This window comes from Strix uralensis, chromosome 4 (genome assembly GCF_047716275.1).
Source record: "Strix uralensis isolate ZFMK-TIS-50842 chromosome 4, bStrUra1, whole genome shotgun sequence".
Classification (NCBI taxonomy): Eukaryota; Metazoa; Chordata; class Aves; order Strigiformes; family Strigidae; genus Strix; species Strix uralensis.
Window position 1 is genome coordinate 49,554,022 of NC_133975.1, and position 25,247 is coordinate 49,579,268.

Genomic DNA, 25,247 nt, shown 5'->3' on the forward strand with positions numbered 1-25,247 from the left:
TTGACTTCACTGACTTCAGTGAGACTTTCACTGCTGACTTGTGTAAAGTCAGGGTTTCCTATTCTTCCACAAAAGACCAGTTCATCTGACACACTCAGAGATGCACAATTTTTCTTGTTCCCTGTGCAAAATTAGATATGCACACCACAATTCTAAGAGGTGAAAATCTCCTGAACTAAATGTTTGCACAAAATATCATTTATTAAAATTCCTTTCAGTATATAATCGAAAGAGTGGCATCCCATCATCAGATAAAGAACTCTAACCAATAATTCTTCAGCTGACTTTTCTGCAAATGCTGTATTTTCTCCACCATTTGATGGATAATATAACATTAAAGTATTACTATGTATATTCAATTCATTCAGCTGAATACAGTAGAAGGCAGGTTGCTGTTTTATCAGATCTCTTTTCAGACAGTTTTTCCACTTCAGTCAACCAAGCTGCAGAATAATGAAGACATTTAATCACAGGTTATTAATAATGTATATATCATGTCGAACCTTTGGACATTAAAGGATGGGATAATTATTTCTCTGCTTAGTAAATCAACAAAGAAAGGTTTTTATTGTTTCTAATTATAGGCTAATCAGTATAAATTTGAGGCCATTAATTTGAGGTCCAAATTCTGACCGCCATCACCTTTCACATTGTGGTAACTGTATTCATTAGTTTAATTGGATTTACTTTTTATTTACTCTTGCATAAAGGGAATGTATTCTAAATAATGCTCTGCTGTCTCTTCCTCCTGCCTGCCACAAATAACAGTGTTTTTCTACATCCCTGCCTCGCCAGCCTTCCCAGACTTTATCATGGCTTAACATGACCTTTACAAGTAAAGTCCCTGTCCACTAAAGGATGTATTGTTCTGTGCTTGTGGCACGACACAAATACTTAGTTACCAGCATGAGGAAGGACTTACCTCTCACAGAAAGTGTGCAGGCAGGGAAGTACTTTGGGGTTCTTGTAACGGTCCAGGCATATGCTGCAAATCAGAAACTGCTTGTCAATCTGACGGACCACAGGACTTGGGATGTTGGAGCCTTCACTGGCCATCCTAGACCACTGACATATGGGTCCTGTTCCCTTCTACCCTGCACACTGCTGAAGTGGGGTGGGGAAAAGAGGAAAGAAGAAAAATGGCTTATAAACTCCATGAAATAAGAAAATCAACAACTAAGTCATGTTTCATCCTTATGCAGGAATTCATATTTCCATACAAAACCAAAACAGTGAAGAATTAAGCCAATTCAATTAAGCCAAAATGGCTTATCACTGATGAGAGCCTGGGAAACAGCCAAGTCTACAACACCACACGTAACACTGTCTGAGCAGGCATTCTGGAAAGGCATGTTGCCTATGGACTGAGAGTTACTGGGCTGTCTGGTTTTAAAGAAATCCCACGTAAAAAAAGTTCTTGTGCCAGTAGGTTCAGCAAGTGCTAACAAACACAGGATTTCTTATGTCTACAGTACCGCTGGCAAAATGCTTAAACTGGAACTGCAGCAGCTAGACAAATGGCTGCGTCACAGACAGAGTTTGAAAATGGTTCACCTAGCAATTTTCTCCCTTATCCGTGCTGGTACTGCCAAAGATGTGGTAGGTTTGGACTCCAGGAAGCCCCCAAGAAGTGACCTTCAGAACCAGCCAGCCCCTGTAAAGGCAGTGCTCAAATTCTGCATCAGCTACAGGGGCGAGGTAGATGAAGTGAAAATCCTCACAATAAAAGAGCAAAGAAGAGGCAACTGATAGCTGCTGAGAATCAGCAAAGGTAGGGTGAAGGACACATAAAGCGCATCCAAATAATAAATGAAAGAAAAATGGCATTCTAGGCAGAGAGAGTTGTAAGAATCATGTTTCTAGGACTGAAGACTCTTCATAACCCTAGCATATAAAGCATGAAATAAAAGGGTAAGAAAAAGGTCTACTGACTGACAGAATTAAAATCACAGATTAAAGGAAAGCCAGCAGGCTTGGAACACCTGTCCTGGAACACGGCACAGGAAAGAAAAACTTAGTTTCTTTTCAGCTGGAGGTACAGATTATAGCCAACAGAATTAATATGTGGAAAGAGAAGATGGGAGGAAAAAGAAGGAAGCAACCTCAGAGAAAAGTACACAGCCTGCTAAAATAGTTTCAGAAAACCTGACAAGCAGAGGCCCTGACAGGGTGACCCAGCAAGAACTCGTCTCCACCAGAGTTCCTAGCAGACTGGAGTGCTGGGAGGTTCAGGACCCCTTCCCTGGGGAGCTGACCACAGCATCTCTGTCGCAGCACCGAGTTCTGCCAGTCCTCTTGCACCCACCACGAAACAGGGGCTCCCCTTCTGTGTCAGCAGCCAGCCCAGATGGGCTCCATCCTCCTGAGGTAGTGACTTATTCCCTAAATATTTTCTACCCTCGTTCTTAGTCATCCATTTCAGACAATATGATGTGTGGCTTGAGGGCAGTTCAGGCTTTCCAAGACAGAACTAACAAGCCCTCTGCTTCAGTGCTGATCACGCTCATTCAAAGGTCAATTCCACAATGACTTGCATGACCTGCAGCATTTTATCAGCAGTGTTACATCAGATCATCCTCCTGTGATGAATGCACGGCACACTAATATGGGAGAGCTGAACTCATGTGGTTCCTCCTGTAGTTCACTTACTACATTGAGCAAGTGGCTATTTCTAGGATAATGACAGTGATTATGGATCATGCTGTACTGACTCCCCTGATAACAGGTTCCTGGGGAATCACCTACGTGCTAGCAAATAGCAGCATAAAGTTATTCACAATTAAAATACCCAACAGCAGTAACTGACATTTAATTCAATAGAAAACGCTTATGGCAGGCCCTTTTGTTTCCTTTTTTTCCAAGAACGGGGAATCTAAAAGGTTAAAAATTGATATAATACTTGTAAAATACCGTGTTGGTTCATGACCCAAAAATGCATGATTTCAGGATTGATCATTTGTTTCACTTTTTCACCTTTCCCCATAGTAAGATAAAATGTATTACATAAACAGAAATGAGTTTCACCTGTTTAATGCCATAAATCACATACAATAAACCTTGTTGGAGGTCAGTTAGGAACCCGTGTTACTTTTTAAAACCTTGACTTAAAAATGGCTTCACAAAACGGAGTAGAAAGACCAGACTATCAAATATGCATTAACATATTCATGCATTTGGCAGCATAACATGCAGAACTTCAGTGAGGTGTTTCAAAAGAAAATTCATTTTACCACTGATGCAGCTGTGTTTGCCTCCCACTCTCCCTACCCAAAAGTTAGGGGCAGGGACCCAAACAAAACAGGGAAGATAATCAGAAGCAGAAGGACTTCTTATCAAAAGCACTGTTTCCAAATTGGACACCGGTACATTATGAACAGTAGAATTTTTTCGTTATAGCCTAAGCACAGACTATTGAAAAAAAATTGTACTTAAGATATGAAAGACTATCCAGTGAATGCTGCCTGTCATTTAACAGAAGAAAGTTCTCTAGCAACCAGATATTTTCTGTAATTTCATCTTTCCACCATCAAGTACAGCTACACCAGCAAATAGTGTTTACACAAGGAAAACTACTGCTGCCTGAAAAATTTCATATTGATTTCATCTGATCTTCATCTTGGTCTTTTACATTCCCCCAATCTCATTGATTCTTAGAATTTCATACACAAAGCTCATGTCAGCCACTTTAATTTTCTAAAGTTCATGCTTCAAGCTTTGTCAGTGAAAGAAACCATTAACAGTTAAGAAATAAGTGCTTTTAATATTTGATGTTTTGTCTGGAACACAGCAGGCCATGATTGTCATTTATCCCCTGTGCTCACATAAACCAGGTTTAAAACATGCACCTGAAAATAGAATTTCATCAGTACATTTCAAGCTTTGGCCACTACCTGGTACAACAACTTCTTCCACAAGTGGTTAATTTAAAAAAAAATTTGAGTATGGAATTTCCATGATTCTGCAGCTTCCCTGAGCCAACCCCACCTTTGATGCACTTTTGATGAATGTGATATAGCTACGAGAAGGATGATTTTGCCCATTGACTCAATGGAAGTACTGTACAATCAAAGACTATTTAAGGAAAAGCTGGAGATTTTAGATGATGCTTTTGAATTTCACCAAAGACAGTATTTATTATTATTATTTAGGGCAGTGCTCAGGGCAGTTCCTCAAAACAGCAATGTAAGTTTCAGATGTATCAGCAGTGGGAGATTTTGCAAACTAACACTATTTTTACAAGAAAAACATTCTTTTTTATAGTAGCATCTTCTGAGCTCAGAAACTGTCAGAGCTCTTTTCAGAGGTTCATTCTCTCTTCACAATCTAATAAAGAGCATCTGAAGCATGAGCCTTGAAAACAAGTCTGAGAATCACTTCTCCATATAGTTACACTTCATAATTTAAACATGCAAAGCCAAAGGTTTACGAAACATTGCACCAAACAAGACATGAACCCCCACCCATTTATCTATAAGAAGCACACACTGTAAACCCAGTTCAGGTTTGCTAAATAAAGTGCAGAAAAGGGTTCTGAGATATATACCCTTTGTCACCGCCTTGAGGCTCAAGGATTGTTATCTTTCCAGCCACCCCAAAATTAACATTGTTCTTTGTCCTTCTGCTTGGAGATACGACTATCAGTTTTGATTCAAAATACACTATACAGCAAAGAAAGGAGAAAACAATGGCTCTCTAAGCTAGTGGAAAGCCTTGCGCTGCTACGGTGCATGCCTTCAGGAACGAAAGTCAGGGTGCGGCCCCACCCATATGAAAAGAACGTCCTATGGCATTAGAAAAGGAAAAAAACCAAATGTTAGGGTACAGCAAATAACAGTTCCAGAAGAGTTGTTTCAGATAAATAGAGCCACGTAATAGGAAAGTGCACCCTTTCTACAGGTATCTTCAAATGAGCTCTGGAATTCCTCAACAGTTATCGAATTCTCTATTAGTTTCCATGGCCTGCCTGAGAAAAAGACATTGGGAAAACTTAAAACTCTCTGTTCAGTTCCCAGGATTTGTTCCTAAAAGAGCAAAATTCTCTGTTGGTGACACACTGCTATCACCGAACTCCACCCAGCCAGAGCTGCAACTAGCCTGAAAGTACAGCCTGAGGAGAACAAATTGCTTGCAGCTTGTTCATCCTCTTCTTATCAATGGTATTCACAACCCAGAGGGTCTATTCATATATTATGAATGAATAGGTTTCCAATGGCAACGTTTCCAAAGGAACGGTTAGGCCTCGAGAGCCGTAAGAAAGGGTGGGGAACCTCAATAATGTTGCTTCAAGGATCGTGGGAGCTGGGGTTTAAAAGTCCTTCAAACAGATATACCCCCTGTCCACAGTCTTTAGGAATAAAGAACAGATTCAAGCCATTTCTAGCAGCAGCCCCAAAAATTAGCCGATACAGAACTCACCAAGCAAATTAATAATCATAACCGTCACACACTTGTGTAAAAGGCTTGATAAGCTAAATTTGCATTCCTTTCTCTCCCACTCTTGCAATCAGCTTGGTGCCTTGTTTAAAACACAGCAACCCTCTTCATTCTTACAGCATGCAGAAGCATAATGAACGATCGGGGGCCAAAACAGAAGGAGTAACCCAGCAGCAGCCACCAGGAATAACACTGAGCAAACTTGAGCATTTCAGACCTACCCATCTTTGCAGAAAAATAGCTTAATCAGTGCAGTGCTGAGGATAAAATCCTTGCGGGGACGGAGCTGCAGTTCCGCAGTAATCCAAACGAACAAACCATCATCTGTTAATATTTCAAGCCTCACGCGTAAAACTGTTTAAGAATCCCTATCACAGCATAGTCATTATTAGATGCACAACAGATTTTGTGCTCTAAGGAATGACGCTCCATTCCACGAAGAGGACAGGTGGAAAGAAAAATGGAAGAATAAGAGGAGGCCCAGTGAAGTCGTCATGAATTTTTTTTTCCCCCGGGTCATTTACAAGTGGGAGACCCCTTCAGGATTCAAACCAATCAATCTTTATTTAGCACATCTTTTTCTCACTCAGCCTGTGTAGAAAGACTGCAGCAAATGGTGCAAGGGATTGTGGGATAGGGATGCAGCAGAGAGCTGCAACGAGATTCGCTGGGTTATTTTTTTTCCTCCCTACTCAGCAATCAGCTGTTTCGAGGCTCCGCGCAGGGCCATTGAATTTGGTCACCAGAATGTTATTACAGGATTAGCAGGCGGAGACAGCTACCACTGTGCATCTGGCATGTCAATGCAGCTAAGAAATACATATGCAAATATTACTCGCAAATCGGAAAAAGGATTTAAATCCGAAGGGGAGAGTAAATATTACGTAACATCCATTACAGGGACAGTCACCGCAGATGAAACGAAAGCACTTTCGTTTATAAAGCAGATAAAGCTTAACACTTAATGATTCCACCCTGATTTTTCCAGGATTCAGGGTATTTCGTAGAACATAATTCTTCCCTGCTCCAACTTCCAGCAACAACAAAAGACCCCACAAACACTCTTTGTCTCTCCAGATGTTTAAAGCAGAAGCAAAGAACCTCTTCAGAAAGCTGTGCTACTGACACACAAACCAGCAGCACTTTCTTCTACAGAGCTTCGTATTTGACCTGACTCAGACTCAAGTATTTAAGGCAGCAATTAGTAAACTCAAATTCAAGGAACTTGAGAATCAGAGCTAACAGTGTGTTCAACTTTTGTACAAACATTAATGCAAAGTTATATTTTCTTAGTTAATCTATTGTTTAAAAAAAAATTTAAAATCACAGATCAGTTCAGATTTTACTAGGCTATTACTAAAGGAAATAAAAAGAGTTTTGGTGTCTGGTATTTTTTAGCTCTGCAGAGAAGGTTGTTAAAAAGATGCTTGTGAATACACAGACACTACTGAAGTAAAGCAACATAGAATTAGCTTTGTCTTCCAGTATAACAGCTGGTGGGTTTTGAAGACAAGGTAGTATTTGCATCTCTAAATACAGTGTATCTTTTCTTTTGAAAAAACAAATCATATGCAAGTATTTCAGCTAACTGAGGCTAACAAAGCTTCCCACAAATAAAAGGACACAAAGGTCCATTTGCATCAACAAGAAAAAATGTGGGGTTTAAATACTGTCTGTGCTACTCTGACTTAATGAGGACACATACAGTTATTTTAGAAGTTTAAAATGTCCTAAACTCTTTAAGCACATTTTCCAGAATATAGTATTTATTCCATTCTTGGACTGATGAGGTAAATAGTATTAATAATCACTTAGTATGACGGAAATGTAGTCTACATTCCTGTTAAAATATAGATTCTGCATATATAATTTACTTTTCACTTGGCAATCATTTAGCCAGATTGGTTTTATGCATCAGGCAGATCCAGCCTGGTTTCCCTGGGTAATGCCCACAGGGCGAAAGTATGTTGTAATCCAGTTTATAACCTGAAATGAAACATCAGGCAGCGTGTGTGCGTGTGTTAGGATTTTTGGTGCTTGTGCCAAAATACTGCTCCTCTGATTCCCTCAACGTGCTGAACTCTGTCAAAGAAAGAGAACAAGATATGTTTCATTTTAGCTCCAACATTCAGCAGGTCAGAAGAAGCAGGCATCTGCACAGCAGGATTCACAATTTTAAATAGATTTCAGGTATATTTTTGGAGGGGTGCTTTTTTTATGTTTGGTTGGAGATTTTTTTTTGTTTTCTTTTTAAATTGTCTAAAAAACCCCCACTGCGAAGAGCAAGCAACACATTTCACTCCCACAAGAAGATTCAAGGCCTTTTGTTTCTGCTGCTGGAACAAAGACACACTTAAAACAAAAATCAAGAGCGAAAACTCAGGAGTTGCACCCCCAGAGCTGAGGTGGAAGACTCTTGGACAGAAGCATGCAGACACCACTTAGCTGCTTGCTTTTCCTTGCTCATTTCAAGCATCAAAATTTACGTACACTAAAACAGAATGACAAGTATTGCTCAAATTACTATTTCCATTTATGGTCGGTAGTAAGGACTACATACCCCTTGAATCAAATCGATCCCGTAACGTACCTCATGGCCAAAGGAAACTACAGGAGTCGCAGCTGCAGCCACTCACAGGGATCTACACCTCCAAATGAGAGATTGCTTCAAAGTGCAGTTCTCTTATAATCATCTCTGAGAAGTTGCCTGCTGACAATGAACTGATAATTCTGCAAATAATCCTGCTTCTTCAACAAAACAAAAGTGTGGTGCTGTGGCAAGGAAAATGAGACAAAAATCATAGCATTTCCCTTGAGATTTTTGTTCTTACATGTTGAATGTTGATATGCGGGTTTCTTCTCCCCAGTGAAGAGGAAATGGGTTCATAGCTCAGTGAATGGTCTTGCACTTTACCCCCATAGCAGTTACTATCACCCTGTTTCAAATAGGTTTATTGTATGCGTATGTCTTTTGAGTTGGGAGATGGGAGTGGGGGTTGTTATTATGTGCTTGGTTTTGATTTTTAAAAAAAAAAAAAAAAAAGAACAGGCTAGTTTCCCTCAGAAATTTGCTGCTGAATTATCTGAATCACTGCTGACTAGTAAAGTAAATTCTGGAGAAGAAAATACACAGCATATGCCACATTCATTGTGCCATGGAGAATGATCTAGCCCCTGTTATCATCCTCTGTAAATGTCATGTTTTTTGAATAATTTACTCTTTTCCCTGTTCCAAACACAACCTGAATACATATTCTTAGGGAGCCCATAAATAGTAAGCTACCAAAAAACCCCACAGCTAATTTACAGACCGTACATAAATATTGGTATATACTTCCCTAATATTAAACGTCATCCAAACACTCCAGGTTAAGATTAATGGTCTGAACTGAAGCCTGTACTATAAATTGACTGAAGGGAGAGTAGTCTAACTCAGCCTGCTGTACAAAACAGATTTTAAGGTCAGCAGAAAAAAAAATTATTGGGTTAGCCCAAACTAAAAGGTCAGCTAATACAGTCCTGGCAATTAAAACTGACTGGAAAATAAGAGGTGGGAGAGACCAGAAATCAATTACCCAAAGCTGACATGCTGGGAATGAGGGCTAGTTTGGGAACACAAATATAGGAGAGGATGGGCTGTTACAACCGTCATCCAGCTCCACATCCTTAATTTGACCCTGGCGCCAGGAAAGCAAGTGGGGTGAAACACAACCAAGCTCTGTCATTGTGGGACCATGCCCACACCAGGAATCAAGGGCCCTCAGTCATCCTCATGAGACAGCGTCAGTGAAGGCACCTTTACCTTTCCCCATTGCAGCTGGGCACCCATGCAGACCCAGCAGCTCCCACAGAGCAAATGAATCTTCCAGCCCTTACTCCACATTCTCCAGTAGCCCAGGCTGAGGCTCATATGTGCTGGGAAGAGCCACAGCTTCCTCCCGCTGTGGGCTTGTAGCTAGAGGACACATCTGCCATGAAAGGAGCTCTGCTAGGCCCTGGTTTCTCCCTACCAGCCATAGCCGGGAGCCACGATCACTCCTCCATCTTGTGATCCAGTGGAGCAGATGCTTTTGCCCAGAAGCCTGTAACCCAACACATGGCTTGTCAGAGCCTGGGAGGCAAAGAACTTGAAAGGTTTGCCTGGGATGTAATGCTGGAGACCTTCCCAGCCCCGCCAGCACCCATCCTCCTGTGCCTTTGCCACCTTATTCTAGTTCCTTCTACCTTCTGCTTATGCCTAGGTTAGCTTGCCAAGGTTGCAGCTTTTGAAGCACAACTGCAGCCAGCCTTGCCTCCCTGCTCAGCCAGCCTGAGCTTGGCTGATGCGACTGCACTCCCTGCCTGTCTCCGGCACTGATGTTGCAAGTCAGGCAGCACCAAACACGAACTGCTTTTCTCCCCTGTGTTGTTCTTTCTTTCCCCTTTTGGGCATTTGTCATTGAGGTAGCAGGGCCAGGCACTACGGTCACCAGAAACAAGCGCTGTATTCTGGCATTTCTTCTGCACGGCAATGGGCTCACCTTCAGCACCACTGTCAGAAGTTGATGTCATGAATTAGGTTTCTTTTAAAAGCTTTCAACTACTAAAGGCACAGGAACAACAGGAATAGAAACCACTGCTATAAATGAAAGCCTTGCTTAATAGTTTTACATGTTTAATGCTTTGTTGCTTTTTCCTCCTTCCTTTCCTCAGTCTGTAATCAAAGCTTATAACAGGGTGAACACCTGAAATACATGGGTGGGCCTCTTAAAACATCAACGTACTAATGCTTTATACTCCCAATTTGTGGAGGAGGAAAGGCATCTAATACCCCCTTTTCTCCTCTCTCCCCATCCCCACAACTTCTGCCTGCCTCTGCAGTACCCCTTTCTCCTCCACCCTTTGGTGGTGCAACAGTCCTGCTTCTATCCCCACAGGCCCCATCTCCCAGCTGTCCTGTCCTTGGATGGGGACCTGCTGGTGGCTGCCTTGCACACACCAAGATACAAGACTGGCAGATTAGAGCTCGTGTGATCACACAGTCATCACTCAACTGAAATATGATACCTACTTTAAGTCTATTTGTCTGTCTCAGGTTTTCAGGACCTCATTTTGGTTCAGCACCTTGCACAATAAATCCCAACACACTTGGAGCACACTGGATTTACTGCACATGCAAGGACAATTTGAGTGCTTGCAGTGGAAGTCCACGAATCCCTGACCAAATGGCCAACGTTCTCACAAATGAGATTTCACAGAAAAGGGGTAGGAAATAAGGGGGAAAGGGTATGCCAAGGGAAATGATAGGGTTAAACGGTCACATATCAGGTTAAATGACAGCCTCAGAGCTGTCATTTAGGGCCCTGTCCATGTTTAATAAAACGTCATATTCTCAGGTGAATTATTAAAAAAAATATCCACAGTGAGGTAGGTCCAAGTAATTATTTCAGGGGCTAGATGTTGTGCAGGCCTAAGTAAAAGGATTTTAAATTGTACACTTGCCATCCAAAGCAGCAAGTCAGAGCATCTATACTGAAACCCCCCTACCCTGATTAACTACCTAGTGCTGTTAACATCACCCTTACAATTGTACATTTTTGACTCTCTAGGCCTACCTACTTTGTGAACGCTGACAGATCTCTGTTCAACCTTTCTAGGTACACAGGCTCAAGTAAAACCAAACTGAACTGACTAATAATTATCACTGCACATCAAATCCTGCTGCTTCCATAAACATCTGATCTGAAATGCTACTTGAAATAAAAGTGCTCCATGGAGACTTCATACTAATCGTTAACCCCTCCAGGTACAGGATAACAGGCAGTACAGACTGGAGGTACAGCAGGAATCTATTTGGAAAGAGGCCCCCCTAGCCTTTTCTACACACTGTTAGATATAAGGTACATTGAAAAATGCTCTAGGCATTTTCTTCCCAGTTGCTGAGCAATGGCAAGAAAAGTAAAAGCAAATAGCAAATGCTTAGTGCTTTTGGTACTGAGCTGTGCAGGGAAGGTTGAACTGCTCAGAGACCGTCCCTTCCACTCCCTCCTGAGACACTCCTCTAGACCTTCCCCATGCTGCATCTCCACTTGATCTTACAGTTCTGCAACTCTCCCTTTAGGAAACGTGATACATATCAGGTAGTGGAGCTTAGTCATATATTCGCTGTTCACCATTGCAAAGTGAAGTTCCTCTGCTTCTGTTTCCATTTACTTCAGTAGGATTTTGTTGAACTAGCACAAAGTTCAAATCAGCAAGGGAGAAGGCAGCACCCAGCAATCACCACATGCTATGTAACTTCTTCACACAATTAACTTAGAGACTACCAGCCTGTTAGAATTTTTTTCTTGCAGCCTTCAAAATCCTACTCCCCAGCAGATACGGCATATGGAAAATAAACCGGAGGAAAAAAAATAGGTGTTTCACAGCAAGAAACAGCAGACAGAATCTAAGCGTTAAAAAAAGCAAAAAACTGGAGGCAGAAAGTGAAGGAATTCACGTTGTCTTAGCACACAGAACACAGCAGGCAGGAAGCCTAAGCAGGTAAGGTTTCTGCCAAAAACACATCTTGGGCGAGGGACTAGAAGGGAGGGGAAGGAAGAGCCCCTCTCCAGCCTGTGAGCAGGCTGAATTTGGGCTCACATCCTCTGCAGCACTTACATTGTTTAAAAGACAAAATATTGGTTGCTGCACCTCCATATTTACCTTAGCTTTTGTACAGTACCCACCTCATTTTCTTGCCCAGAAGCGATGTTACCTTCTATGTCTGCTAAGTCTTCTTCTGAACTGAAATGTCGTTCAAAAACACAGCAATATGTCTAAACATTTATACCATCCTTGGGTTCAGAGGAAACCTTGCTTAAGCATTAGGTGGCAAGCAGAGGTTTACCCAGGCAGGCTCTTTGTGTTGGCAAAAACACAACGCTGAGCTGAACTTTCACAGCAAGTAGGTAAACATGTAGCTACATACAGCAGGTAGTCTGGCAGCACCAGCAATGGTGAGAAACAATGTCAGAAGAACCTCGGCAAAAGGAGCTCTGTGGGTTTTAACAATAGTTGTAGGCACAGGAGCTGAACTGACCAAATAACAGTAACAAAAAGCCATCTACAGCTCCCATAAGAGGCTCCAAGTGCACAAAGCCTGAGCATGCCAGCTGCGACACTGCGTCCTCCTCCTCCACACTCACAGGGTCACACCATTTGACTTACCAGTAGTCAGCTCCAGCAGTTCAAAACTTGGAAACACCCAATGGCTGAACTTCACCCAGTAAACACGTCTTTCCAGTCCTCAGCAAGGACACTTGTTTGCTGATTGCATGCCAGTGCTCCTATTTAAAGAACTGTTGTTATGGGAAAAAGCTCAAACCTTTCTACAGCAGAGACAAAGTGCTCCCCTTATCTTGTGCCTTATCTCCAGAAACGCATCAATTCCCAGTATGTGTTTCCACAGCAGAGTTTCACTACAGCCACAGTAAGATGCAGTTATCTGTCTGCAAAGCCCACCATACCCCTGAGTGTGCAGCCCTAGTGGCCCTTTCTCAGGGCCTACCAAGCAGCTACTCTGGCTCAGCCCAGGTTTGCCTCAAGACTTCTCCTTGAGGTACAAGATTTTACACCTGACACAAGCTGCAAGGAGCAGCAATAGTAAAAGCTGTTCACCTTTATCCTTCATCTCCAAAAATGACTATCCTAAGCTTTCTCTCAGACATCTCTTCCAGGTTCTCATCATGCAGGGCAGATTCAGGCTAGATGCCCAAGGCTCCTACAGGGGCATTGCCAGGCTGCTTGTAAACAAATGCCCAGCACTGATGTAGGTCAGACTTCTGCAAAAATTACATTCTTAGAAGATCCTCACATATGTCTTCCTTCATGAGTATCAGTCTTTTTGACTGACATCACAACTTATGAAGCAACAGCTAATGAAAGAGGAGGAAAGTAGAACCACTCATATGACACAATTTTAAGACTCTCACAGGCTGAACTAGGATATGCAGTACATTCATTTGTATATGAAAATATACCCATTTTACTTTACAGGAAAAGATGTACATTTTTAAGTACATGAAAAGCAAATTGAGAGACAGTCTAGAAAACAATAACCATGTGAATGCAGCTGTATTTTTAAATAAAAAAAGCACTTGGAAAAAGCACTGGCATCAGGACAGCTAAGAACAATATGGTCTTAAACCAGCCACATTATCGTTTGGATTGTGATAGCACCTGGAAATCTCTTCCAAGTACCAGAATCCCACTGTAATAGGCACCAGCTACACAGAACACAGATCCTGTGCAAGCATAGGTAGTCCATGTCTTAACGCTTCACACAATTCAACTATTTAATTTGACTGTATCTGTGACACTAGGTACCTTTCTATAGTATGAAATAAGTTTTCATAGCAAGCCATTAATTTGGATAAGGGCTATTTTTGTAAAGAAAGAGATGCAAGATAGTGCTTATATAGACTGAATCTTTTGCAGTCAGAGAACAGAAGCAGATCTTGGCATCCTCTTCTCTTTGCAGACTCCATGAGCAGATGTAAGAACTGCCTGACACTTTAGAAGTAGTCCTTGTGATGACTGTGATAAGATGTACCATGCTGTTATTGATACAGGTTATACACAGTAAACAACAAAACCCGTTTTGTGTATGTAAAGTAACCAGCTCTAGGCACTGCTGTTAAAAGCAATTGAGAAATCCTAGTAGAAAACCAGTTAAAAATAGGCTGTACAGACTCTGCACTATCTCGGGTACTGGACTGCTTCTCTCGTTCAGATACCACAGTGAAGGGGCTGTTAGGAGAACTTAAATGCTTTTGGAAGCTTGATGAAACAGCAATCACTAGGTTTTTGGTAGGTGGAACATGCTGTTCTCTGAGTTAAATTTTATTCACAAATAATTTTTTATACACAATTTATATCTATTGCTTTTTACTCTTCCTTTTTATTGGCCACAGATGAGAAACCTCTTTTAAGGCTACCAGTAATGTGCTGGATACTCCTTCATCCTGTGAGCTGTGAAACCCACTGCCCCAGGATGCTACAGTTGGTAATATTTTACAGGCATTTCAGAAGAGAAGGGCAAATTCATGGTGGATAAATTGATTAAAGATTTTAAAATATAAAGACACCACCTCTATCAGAAGCTGAACTGGAAGCACAAATCGTTGAAGATGCAAGAGCATTCTGGAGAGTGCCATGATATATCTGATCTGTTCTTACACCCTTCTGTAGGCATCTGCTGTCAGCTACCATCCAAATTATAAGGCTAGGCTAGATTTACTTTTGATTTGACCCAGACAAACCTTCAAAATACTCAGTGTAGACATCAAGGAAGCTGTCTAAGTAGCCACTCCCTTTTGGCATAGTTAATGGACAATAATGGCTCCACAGGGCTGTTTTTATCACTTTGCAGAGCCCTGCTATTTAGGGATGCCAGGTGAAATGAATCCATCAGACAGCTGCCTTAATACATTACTGGTGCATGAAGAATGCCACTCAGGGCCACAGAGTACCTTTAGCATGTACACCCATTTCTAAGTCATATAAACAAGACACACAGCAATGGAGAACTGACTAGTCATCACCCCAAGCAGAGAACCCTTTCATAGTGAATACAATACTAACCTAGCATTTCTCCCCACTTCTTCCTACCTTTTCAAATTTACTTTATCATTATTTTTAGTGATATTTCCTTAAGAGTGACATTTGTCTTGTTTCACTACAAAGATACTCTGTATTATGCTAAATGCAGTGCCATATAGCTTGGGGAAATCATGCCTTGATTGCTATCCTGGTTATCCTGATTTAAAAGTTTAAAAGTTGTCCACCTTCCTCAACAGAGGTCCCTGCAGAGGGTGCACACCTTCAGAGCATGCCTTCTGCAACAGCACATCCCAGAGGTGAAACAACAATGACTGTTCAGAAGGTAAAGGCCACCATTCAGGAGTAAAGATACAAATCCATCCCAGAAGTTAAATATGGGAAGAAGCCTTCCTGCTCTTCTACTTACTTGCATTCAAGACTGTGCAATGTATCAGTTTCTGTTAAGACAAACAAAAATTCTGGACTTCGTAAACACAGGAAATTATTCATGGAACTGCTCACTTATTTTTTTGCAAATTCACCTTATTATATACAAACATTTTTGCATCCACCAGTCTAATCTTGGTTTTGTTTTGTTTTGGTTTTTTTTGTAGGAGGGAATAGTAAAAAAACCCTAATTAGACTGAGGAAGCTAGGGGATGAGGGAGTTTTCTTCCAACACAGAACATGTGGTGCAGTTCTTATAAAACAGTCATTTATTACATACTGTCTTCTGTTTCCTGTGTAATAAAGGATTGCAGTTATCTCCACTGCGAGATTTTAAGTAAAGGATTAAATTTGTGAATAAATAGGAAATTATTAATCTTCAATTACTAATTGAGTATCTCAGAACATATTTGTATTTCACAACCAAAATTTATTTCCAGCTATTTTAGATGCCTAACTGCAAGGCAAAAAAAATTACCACTGCATATTTGATGAAATCTTCATGGTGCAACACTTAATCTTATCACTTCATTATAAAATGTTTTCTGAGCTAACATGCAGAAAGATCAGTTGTTCCCAAGACTACACAGAGCAGACTAAGAACTAGGTAATAAGTACAAGGAAGAGACTGTTCTTTGCAGAGGGTCCAGCAGGCTTTTCAAGCACATTGGGAAGACCACACATTAACCCATATCATAGTATTGTCTCAGAGTAACACTCAGGACAGAAAAAAAAGTCAGATGGTATGAAATTAGGCTGTGGCTCTATCTGACTCTTGAGCCCTGGGTTTTCCAACCCCAGTACAGTGCAATTACTTGAGCTCTGAATACCAAATTAAATCTGCTTTCAAGACAACAACAAAAAAAAACACCTGCAGAAGTTTATCTTGTGGGAGTTAATCTCTGAAGGTTTACATTAACACTTCCACCAATACAGGGATTACAGGAGAGAAAGTTGTAGAGGGATATTTAATGAATAGTGTTTCCTCACTGGAAAAGGAAAAAAAAAAAAGCCAACGTGCAAATGCAGATGAACTGTGGCAGCTTTTCCTCTTGAACAGTTTATGTATGCTGTAAAAAGCTTGTTCCTCAGGCCTGGGTTTTCATTCCTGGAGGTCATTTTAGTTCCTGAGGAACTTGTAAGAATCTTAATTTACAGTATTCACAATATATAGATGTTCTCAGAACCACCAGGGTGCCCTTGAAGATACCTGACATCACTGAACCTGGTGGCATCTGCTCTTTTGGAAGTCATGTTTCTCACAGAGCATGCAAGTTCTCTAATAATTTACAGATCATGGGCCAAATATGGCTGGGGCTAAATATGGTATACACACTAAGTCTCTGCAAGGACGGCATAGAGATTAATGCATACAGAGACACACAAAAATGTGTGGTGGTGTTGTTCAAGAGCATTTCCAAGTTCAGCAAAATCTTTTAAGTGCAATTTTGTTGTTGTTCTGTAAGTAATTTTGCTCAAGATTCCATCGCTGCTTTTGGAAGACTTTTTGTTCTGCACAAAGTGCAGGAGCATCTTCGCACATTTGTATTTTCATACTAGTCAGAGTTAGGTAGCTCTGAATAATCCAGCCCCTGATCTTTCCTTACTAAATCAACTTCTGAGCGCTTCACAAAACACACTGGTAAATTCTACACACCTTCAAGCTCACAAATAACCAAGATCTACTAAATTTTAATGTAGAAAGAGGCAGGCACAGTATAAATCTTTGCAGAGACTTGCACTTTTTCTTTAAGCACAACAATTTATCAAATAACAAGTTCAATTAAGGGACATCCTCAAACCTAGCATTCAACACCTGTAAAAACAACAGAAAACAAGGGGATTGTCACTCTGTGTTTCCAGAATTGAAAGAAAAAAAATCATCAAGAACAGAAGCTCATGGTAGCACAGAACAAATAGCTTTACATGACAAAAGAACAGAAAGTCACCCAGAAATAAACTGATCATACACATATTTAGGCAGACTATTAACACTAAGACAAATAAATCCATACTGGATTAGGAGCAGGGAGATTGCTGAACATTCATCTCATGCATTTAAATCCTGATCAAAAGTAATTGCATCTACTCCAATCTTTATGTCTCTTTCACAGAGGGCGTCCACCCTGGAATAAGGACTGAAGATCACCATCCATGCTGGCTCCTGAAATGTATCCAAGACTGAAAATATTCAGAATGTCTTAAAGAGAGAGAATGAATAATACTGTTACACGTGAGCAAAAATGCTGACCATGAAAAGCAGAGCTGTCCACAGTTCTTCCAGGGTAACATTCAGGGTAGACATGATTACAGTACATTTTAAAGTAATTTGCCTTCTCCTAGTGGCAGGGCATATTCTTAAAGTTATTACAGCCTAGATTTAATATCTAACAGTAAAGCATCATAGCCATTCCAGCAGCAGTTTGTTTGTAAACTGTTGTAGCAGTCCAGCTGTACAGGATATATTTTGATGCTTGTGTTAACGGGATCACCGTGTAATGTAAGAAGTGCCAGAATACACGCTGCTAACATTTTTCACGTCTGTGATTAGTCTCCTCCTTAATTTATCTGTGCCTCTTTTAACCCTACTGCAACTAACTAGTAGCAAGATGGATGGAGCCAGCCAACATCTACCTGCCACACTATCTGTTCAGCACCTCAAGAACTATATTCCAATTGCTATTTCAGTTCTTCCTTTTGAATGGGATTTGCTTTTGAGTTATTGACCTAAAGTCCAGCTGGCAAGTGGGAAGGCTGCCTGGTTGACAGCAGACTTCTCAGCTGACTAGTTCCTTGGCTGTCCTCACACAGTACATTACAGTCACATGTTACATCATTTATTTCACTTTATGCTATTCCAGTTCCAAACTGCTATTCCTATGATCAAACTAAATTACTGACTTCCAGCTAAGTTCAACTTTTAAAATAAGCAATGCCCAATCCAAATACAGCCAACCACCCCAATTATTAGAAGGAATGACATGTAACGCCAAGATATGTTTACAGATTCTGTGACAGAAAATGTCTAGAGAGTCTATGGTAGAAAACAAAGACAAATGTCTTTAATGTTACAATTTATACAATAAATATTTATTTAAACTACAGAAATAAAACCTGGTCTTTACAGAAATAAAACAGTTCAGAAAATTTGACATGAAATGCCATTTTCATCTCTCCAAAGGTCAACCTGAGTTTTGTTCAGTGGGTGGTGGACTCTATTCCAGTTGATCAAAAATAAAGAGGAAGAGAAAGACATTTTGCACCATTTCTCACAAAACAGGAATTCTTCCAAATTGCATTTGCTAAGTGTTTGCAACCACACTGCTCTTTCCATTACAGGCACAAGTAAACATAAACCTTACAGCACACCAAGGGACTGCCTCCAATCCGTTCATGTCACATAACAAATACAAGAGCAGGCTCAATTCTAACAGAAGCAGCAAGTGTCTCTTAAAAAGTAACCTATCAAAAATGGAGGTAGAGAGGTGAATGCTAAGGTCTGATCTTTTCCCTTCAGTATTTTAAAACCTCCATAAAATTATTGTTTCCTTTCCAACATTTATTCCTGTCAATAAATACTAATTTTGTTTCAGAGTCTTGTTTTTTTAACAACTCATGTCATGCATTTCACATGGTTAGCTTCCCCCCCTCCCCTTTTTTTTTTAACCCACAAACATGAGCAATAACATAACCACAACCTGCAGACTCTGGAAATAGCATATCTAATTTTGGTTGAAGGTGTCAGCCAAGTGTAGGATCTGCAATAGTGAATTTCAATCTGACAGTCACTGGACTTCTTCAACGTGGTCCCTGAAAGCTGACTAAAAAAAAACCAAGTTCATATATGTTACCCTGCAAAATATGGATGGGCAAAATTCCAGAAGAAAATTTTTAGGGCTAAAAAAAAAAAGGTACAAAAACACTATGTTGGAGTTTTCAGCGCATTTGTAGATTGTTTGGAATTAATGGCTCTTTATCATACAGAGAATTGCCTTGTCCTTAAAACAACTATGTAAATCTGAAGAGCAATTCCCTTCTATAATGCAATCCTATCAAGAATAATTCTTTATAAACCCAATTTATTATTTGGAGTAATATATACGTTTGCTGCTATGTATAAACAAATAGTTCAAACTAGCTACACTTGCATCCTCAGGCACATTTAATTTTGATGAGACGATATGCTTGCCAAATGATCAAATCGAATTCTTTTACATTTGGCTCAAGGATTTATCCTAACCTACTGTGTACACTGTGCCTTTGTTTTCATATAAATAGTTAATGTGTCTAGACATAATATTACATGTTTCTGCAAAACTGTGTATGTTTAATACTTTATGCAGATGATTAAATTTCAGCTTCACCTTAGTAATGCACAACGCTTTGTTCTCTGCATTAGGACACCCAGAACCTTTCCAGTTCATTTAATTCCTCAGTTTTCCTCAAAGGAATCAGGAGCATCACTGTGTTTATATAAGCTGTCCAAATCCTAGTTTTGTTATGAATTAATGAAATTCCATTATCAGGCAAAGACAGGCCCAGCATGTTTTCACGATGGCTTAAAGCACCAATCATCTGGGATTTTCCAGTAAACAACCTGACCTTCAAGCTAAAACTGGGATTGCCAGAGAAAGAATACTATCATGGGCTGTGGAAATCCCCCAGCAGTATTGTCATCTTTGTGCCAGAAAGGTCTAATTTTCCAAACACTGTGCATGCTGCTGGACATCACAGAATTTGGACAGCACTCACATGTACTCTCAGGTCATGGACACTGCTTGTCTCAAACCTAGCCTCAAACCCAAGATTTCACTTAACTCGTATATTCTAGTTAGTATATGGAAAATAACTTCCATGAAAAAGATGAACATTTGAGATTCCCTAAAAACATCATTAAACTTAGATGTACTTCTAAATTTTATTCTGTATCTGGCATGATACATTTGCTGTCTCCCTTTATGAATTATACAAAGAAACCAAAAGATCTTTCCCAGCTGGCTGAAATAAATGTTTCCATTATTTTAATTTTTCCCTCTTCCCAGAAACCTTATAATCAAATCTAGAATTGGTTCTGTCATAAAACCCACTTCATGTTTCCTTCTGGCCCTCAAGCAGCATATGTTAGTGGTGCTTCTTGAAGCAACAAAGAAGTTCTGTTTAGCCTTCTCCCTGAGGAAAGCCATGGTGTATTAAAGGTGTATCAAAGCCATTTCTCATGAAAAAGGATTAATCTCATGGACTGAAATGAGCCCACCATGAAGAAAACTCCAAGCTGTTCTTTATAGCCAAACTGTGGGCACTGCAGGTCCAGATCAGACCAGGGAGATTCTTCACAACTCAGGTTTGTCAAATGCTTAGCTGAGAAGTTTGAAGAAACTTTTGGTTTATGGTAAGCAGTCCTGGATGAAGGCCAAACCACAGAAGCCTTATTTCATTTTGTTAGCAGCCAACAGAGTGATTCCCCCCAAAAAACTCTCTGGAAACAGGAACTAACCTCCTTTTTCTGCTGGCTTTGTTTCCTAGCAGGACAGTGCAGTCCCAGCACCAGGTACAGGAGCTTCCTGTACTTTCTCTTTATAACCACTCCAGGCCATCAGTCCATCTTCCAGAAAAGTATGGGACTAGCTTTAAAATAAACAAGTTTATACAGATTTTAACAAACCAAACCTTTTAATATGTTTTCCAAACCCTACAGTTTATATTCCTGTGTATTCCAAATATTCACATTTTCTACAAGCTCTCATTAGTATTAGTAGTCAATTTAATTTCAGTTCTTGCACAAGCAGCAATGTGGAATTTTAAGAAAAAAACTTCTGATGATTAAATCACGATAGTTGGCCACAGAACTGTTATCCAAGTAATAAATCCACTGCTCTCAAAGACAAAAAATCCAAGGCTGGAACAGAAAGCAACTTTTCTTATGCCACATCCTTACCTAAGATATACTTATTTATTCGTTGTACTGTCACTGCTATTTTCTTATTTGTCCCCATATAAATTAACATTTATGTAATTGTTTTGGTGTAATGAATGTTTGACTTCAGGGCAATTTTTGTCTTACTCTTACTATATTACCTGGTACATTATCATTGCAATCCCTTGGTCTTAAACCTATCGATCTACCTGACAGTCTGCCTAGACTGCATTTGAAAATAGTAAAATAAACTAAAAGGGGGGAAATCAACCAATCTAAGTAACCTATGGAGAGCTACACATCAGATAATGGCTCAAGTTACTCTTCACAAAAGCACAACTACAAAATATGGCAACATTAATGCCGACTGACAACTTCAAAAAACTGGACACCTGTGAAAAGTAAAACTCTCCTAATTAGACCTTGGCATTGTCCTCTCAGATTTACAGAGTGGTTATTTTGCTCTGAATAAACATCAGTGTTTCTTTCCTAGGCAAACTCCTTGGCTCTGTTTCAATTATTTATTTTAAATATTAAAGAGCAGGAAACATTTGTTTTCCCTTGTCACATCCTGTCCTGTTTACACAGCATCACACAATCCTCTTTGAAATGCCTGCTCTTACGGCAAGCCTGACACACACAGTTCAATGAAAACATTTGCTATTGTCTTTTGCCAACTACAAACGATTTTCTGCACAAACACTGAAAAGGTTTAAAGGTTTCGACAGCCATCTAAAGTCGAGCTAGCGCAACTGTCAAAGAAAGGTGGTGTCAAACTGCTCGGCTTCCCTACTACCACCCTGACTTGAAAGAAAGAAAGACAAAGCGATTCACTCATTCACACAGCAGAGCTCCTGGCAAGAACAGACTCGCTGTAAAACCACTGCTCTCACAAAATACTCGAAAGCAGAAAAAGCACACAGTTAGAGTGTGAAAGGGTAACTTACTTTATTTAGAAAGACAGTGGGAAAGGACGGCTGCAGTTTCTTCGTTGTTTTACACTGCTGTTGGCAGAGTAGACAACCAAAAAAGTTCACCTAAAGAAATCTCTCCTTTTAATTCTCTCTCTCCCAGTTCATTTACTCTGGAGTCTCTCAGGCTGAAGAGATCCGACAGTCGAACTTTATCCCCTTGTATTTCCGAATGATATGGCCGACTTTCCTTGGACACATACCAATGATGCAGTAAAAATAGACAAAAGGGGGGAAGGGAAGAAGCAATCTAGCCTGAGCCTGAATCTCCTTAACTCAGTGTTTTCTGTAAAAGCTGCTCTTATGTCAGAAGCTCCCATCCCTATAGTAACTTACAGAGCACAGAGTCATCCATCTGGTTTTCATAAGCTACAAATTACAGACAAACCAGGGAATATATACAGTCCGGTTTTAGCAGAACTCCCCAAGCACCAGCTTTACAAGTAAGCTGAGGTACAAAGGCTTTGAAAATAAACAGCCAGCTCCGTGCTGGGATGGTCTCCTGCCTGCAGATGACTGACTGCTCCCCCAGGCAGCCCCCAGCAGCCAAGAGCACCCCACAAGACTCAGGAAGGTGGCAGCCGGATCCCCTCCTGTCCGTCCGTGTCCCTTCCCTCCGTGAAAACAACCCAACCTTGCAGCCCTCCCTCCCTCCACAGCACAAACAGCTTCTCTGGAAGGGAGGCGGTGGGGGGGGAGAAACCCAGTGCATTACTTGAAATAGTTCAACAGTTTAGCAAGTCATTTAGAACAACCTGTTTTTTATAAACAGGGAAGTGAATGCTGATCCACTTACATCCTTTAAATGCTTCCAGGTGGGAAGCAAATCTATTGTGTTGGAGGGTTTTGTTTTGTTGTTTGTTTTTTTTTTTCTCTCTAATAAGGCAACTCTCACAGTCAGCAGACAGTTGCTTGATAGAGAACCTCTGGGGTGATCAGATCCATTAATTACAAGAATGAGCATTTTACCAGAAGTATCACAAGCAAAATTTTGAAAAGCACTCCATGAAAGTCTATGACTTGAAGCTCCTAAGTCACTTCCAGTCCCTATTTTCAGCTATTTAATGGTCTACTGCCCTGATTAAATTCAGGTACCAGAGGCTTGAGGGGTCACCTATATTTTTGGATACCTCAAGGCTTTTGAGTCAGTACTGAAGAACATTGTTTTCCCAATCAAAAATTCAGAATCCAATTTTATGGTGGATAAAAAAAGTTTTGCCATTACTTAAAACTAAAGTTGTTGTTATCTGCATGTTCTTTTACTTTAAAATATCAAGTTTTATTTGGTCTTCAGTTTTGCCAGAGGACTTCTGCAAGCTTCCCTACTGGGAATAATCTTTCTTTTTCTATTTGAACAGTGAGAATCTCTAAACGAGGCAGCTTTCACTAAAGCATGGGTGAATCAGTACAGTGACTCATTAACAAAATAAAACCACCATTGTGAACACTCTGCCTAAAAATCCTGAGCCTTGTCACTTGCTCAGTTTTTCATCTTTGCACAATCAGGATGTGCTGATTGTCTACTCATATTGTACCTGGATCCAGAATTGACATGACTGGACTGTTAATGTCAAAAGCAGTTGAATTATTTAAAAACAAAATAAATATCAAGACTCTCTAATCAGGAGAAGCAAAGGAGAAAATTATGAACTAATTTTATTTGTGTGTATTTTTGACTGTGTTGTCACAATTCCTTCTAATAGGTGTATAACTCATTGAATAATTTCAGTCACATCAGGTAGAATGCTAGAGATCTCAAAGGTATTATATTCCTACAGCTTTTGTGAAAACAGACAGCCCTCCAGATGAGTGAAATACAATCCAGTGATCCAGTGTAAAAGGCTACACACGAGCTCAGTTTTATTATTAGACACCAGAGCACCACACACAAACAAGAGGTACTGGAGAACAGATTTGATGTGCTCTACTGCTCAGCTGTTACCACAGTTGTGCATCTTTGGCCTGCATTCTAGCATTTTTCCTCTCTTCGTTCTGTTCTCCCATCAAGGTAGTAAGCAGTGAAACACTTGAAATGCACAGACGTCAGCTGAAGCAAATAATACCATTTTTTGAAACAGCTGGAAACAAGGTTTGCTAACAGTTGAGTTATTCTTCTCCCACTTAGTAAACAAGTGGGGAGAACTGACTACATCTTGTTTTTATCAGGACTGATATTTTCCATGAAATCCCAGTAGAGCAGACTTCCAGGTTTGGGGCCAGAAATTATTTCATGGGGTAAGCAGAGTAGCCCTTGTATGGTTTTCTGGACATGTAGGCTCTCTTCCCCACTGTACTATCACATTACAGGACAAGTTGAATGGCTGTTTTTTTTTGGAATAAGAACTCTTTTTTTGGTGAGACATGGTGTTTAAGTGAAGAATAGGTTGAAATAACCACTTTCAGTTTGTGGATGCTTGTGCCAACTGAATGTTTCTACCCTCTGAGGAGTAAATGCATTAATTCACACTGATCTCTCAGGTACCCTTCAACATAGCCATTCTCTCAAAAAAAACAGTCCATTTACATCAAAGGCAGCTTTTACAAACAATAACTCTGTAAGGAAACTTCAAGAAAATTCAAGATTCAAAAAAAGAAGACTGATTTTAAATGAACCCTTCATTTTCCAGGCTCCAGGCATCATTCTTATTCACCATCTTTATCTCCCTTCTTTTCTGTTCTTCATTTCCTCTTTTGTATCATCCATGCGGGGTATCAGCATCCTACTGCCCATAGATAGCTCCTGCCTCCAGGCAGGCTAGCTGTGTGTCCCCTCACTGTTGCTTGGATATTACTAAGGCATCATTTGATGCCCACTTTCTCACTCTGTCTCCATGAACTTTGAGGCAGTCAAGCACCATGTTCCTATCTAGCACAGGGAGGTTAGTTTTCTGGAGAAATGCAGATGGAAGATACTCACCAGT

At 40.3% G+C, this 25,247-nt stretch overlaps 1 protein-coding gene across 12 annotated transcripts in view; it reads right to left on the bottom strand.

The window, feature by feature from the left end:
- Window positions 1-25,247, bottom strand: part of TRIM2 (tripartite motif containing 2) — a 122,577-nt gene that overhangs the window by 39,514 nt on the left and 57,816 nt on the right. For 4 of the 12 annotated variants that reach the window (XM_074866647.1, XM_074866643.1, XM_074866646.1 and 1 more), the window contains exon 2: window positions 923-1,104. In XM_074866647.1, coding sequence (XP_074722748.1) covers window positions 923-1,056 — 134 coding nt within the window. In that variant the 5' untranslated portion in view covers window positions 1,057-1,104. Of the gene's footprint in view, window positions 1-922; window positions 1,105-5,654; window positions 6,010-12,140; window positions 12,279-12,382; window positions 12,401-20,935; window positions 21,067-22,302; window positions 23,075-25,247 lie in introns of those variants that run through there. The other 8 variants (XM_074866651.1, XM_074866640.1, XM_074866642.1 and 5 more) reach the window with 7 other exon arrangements.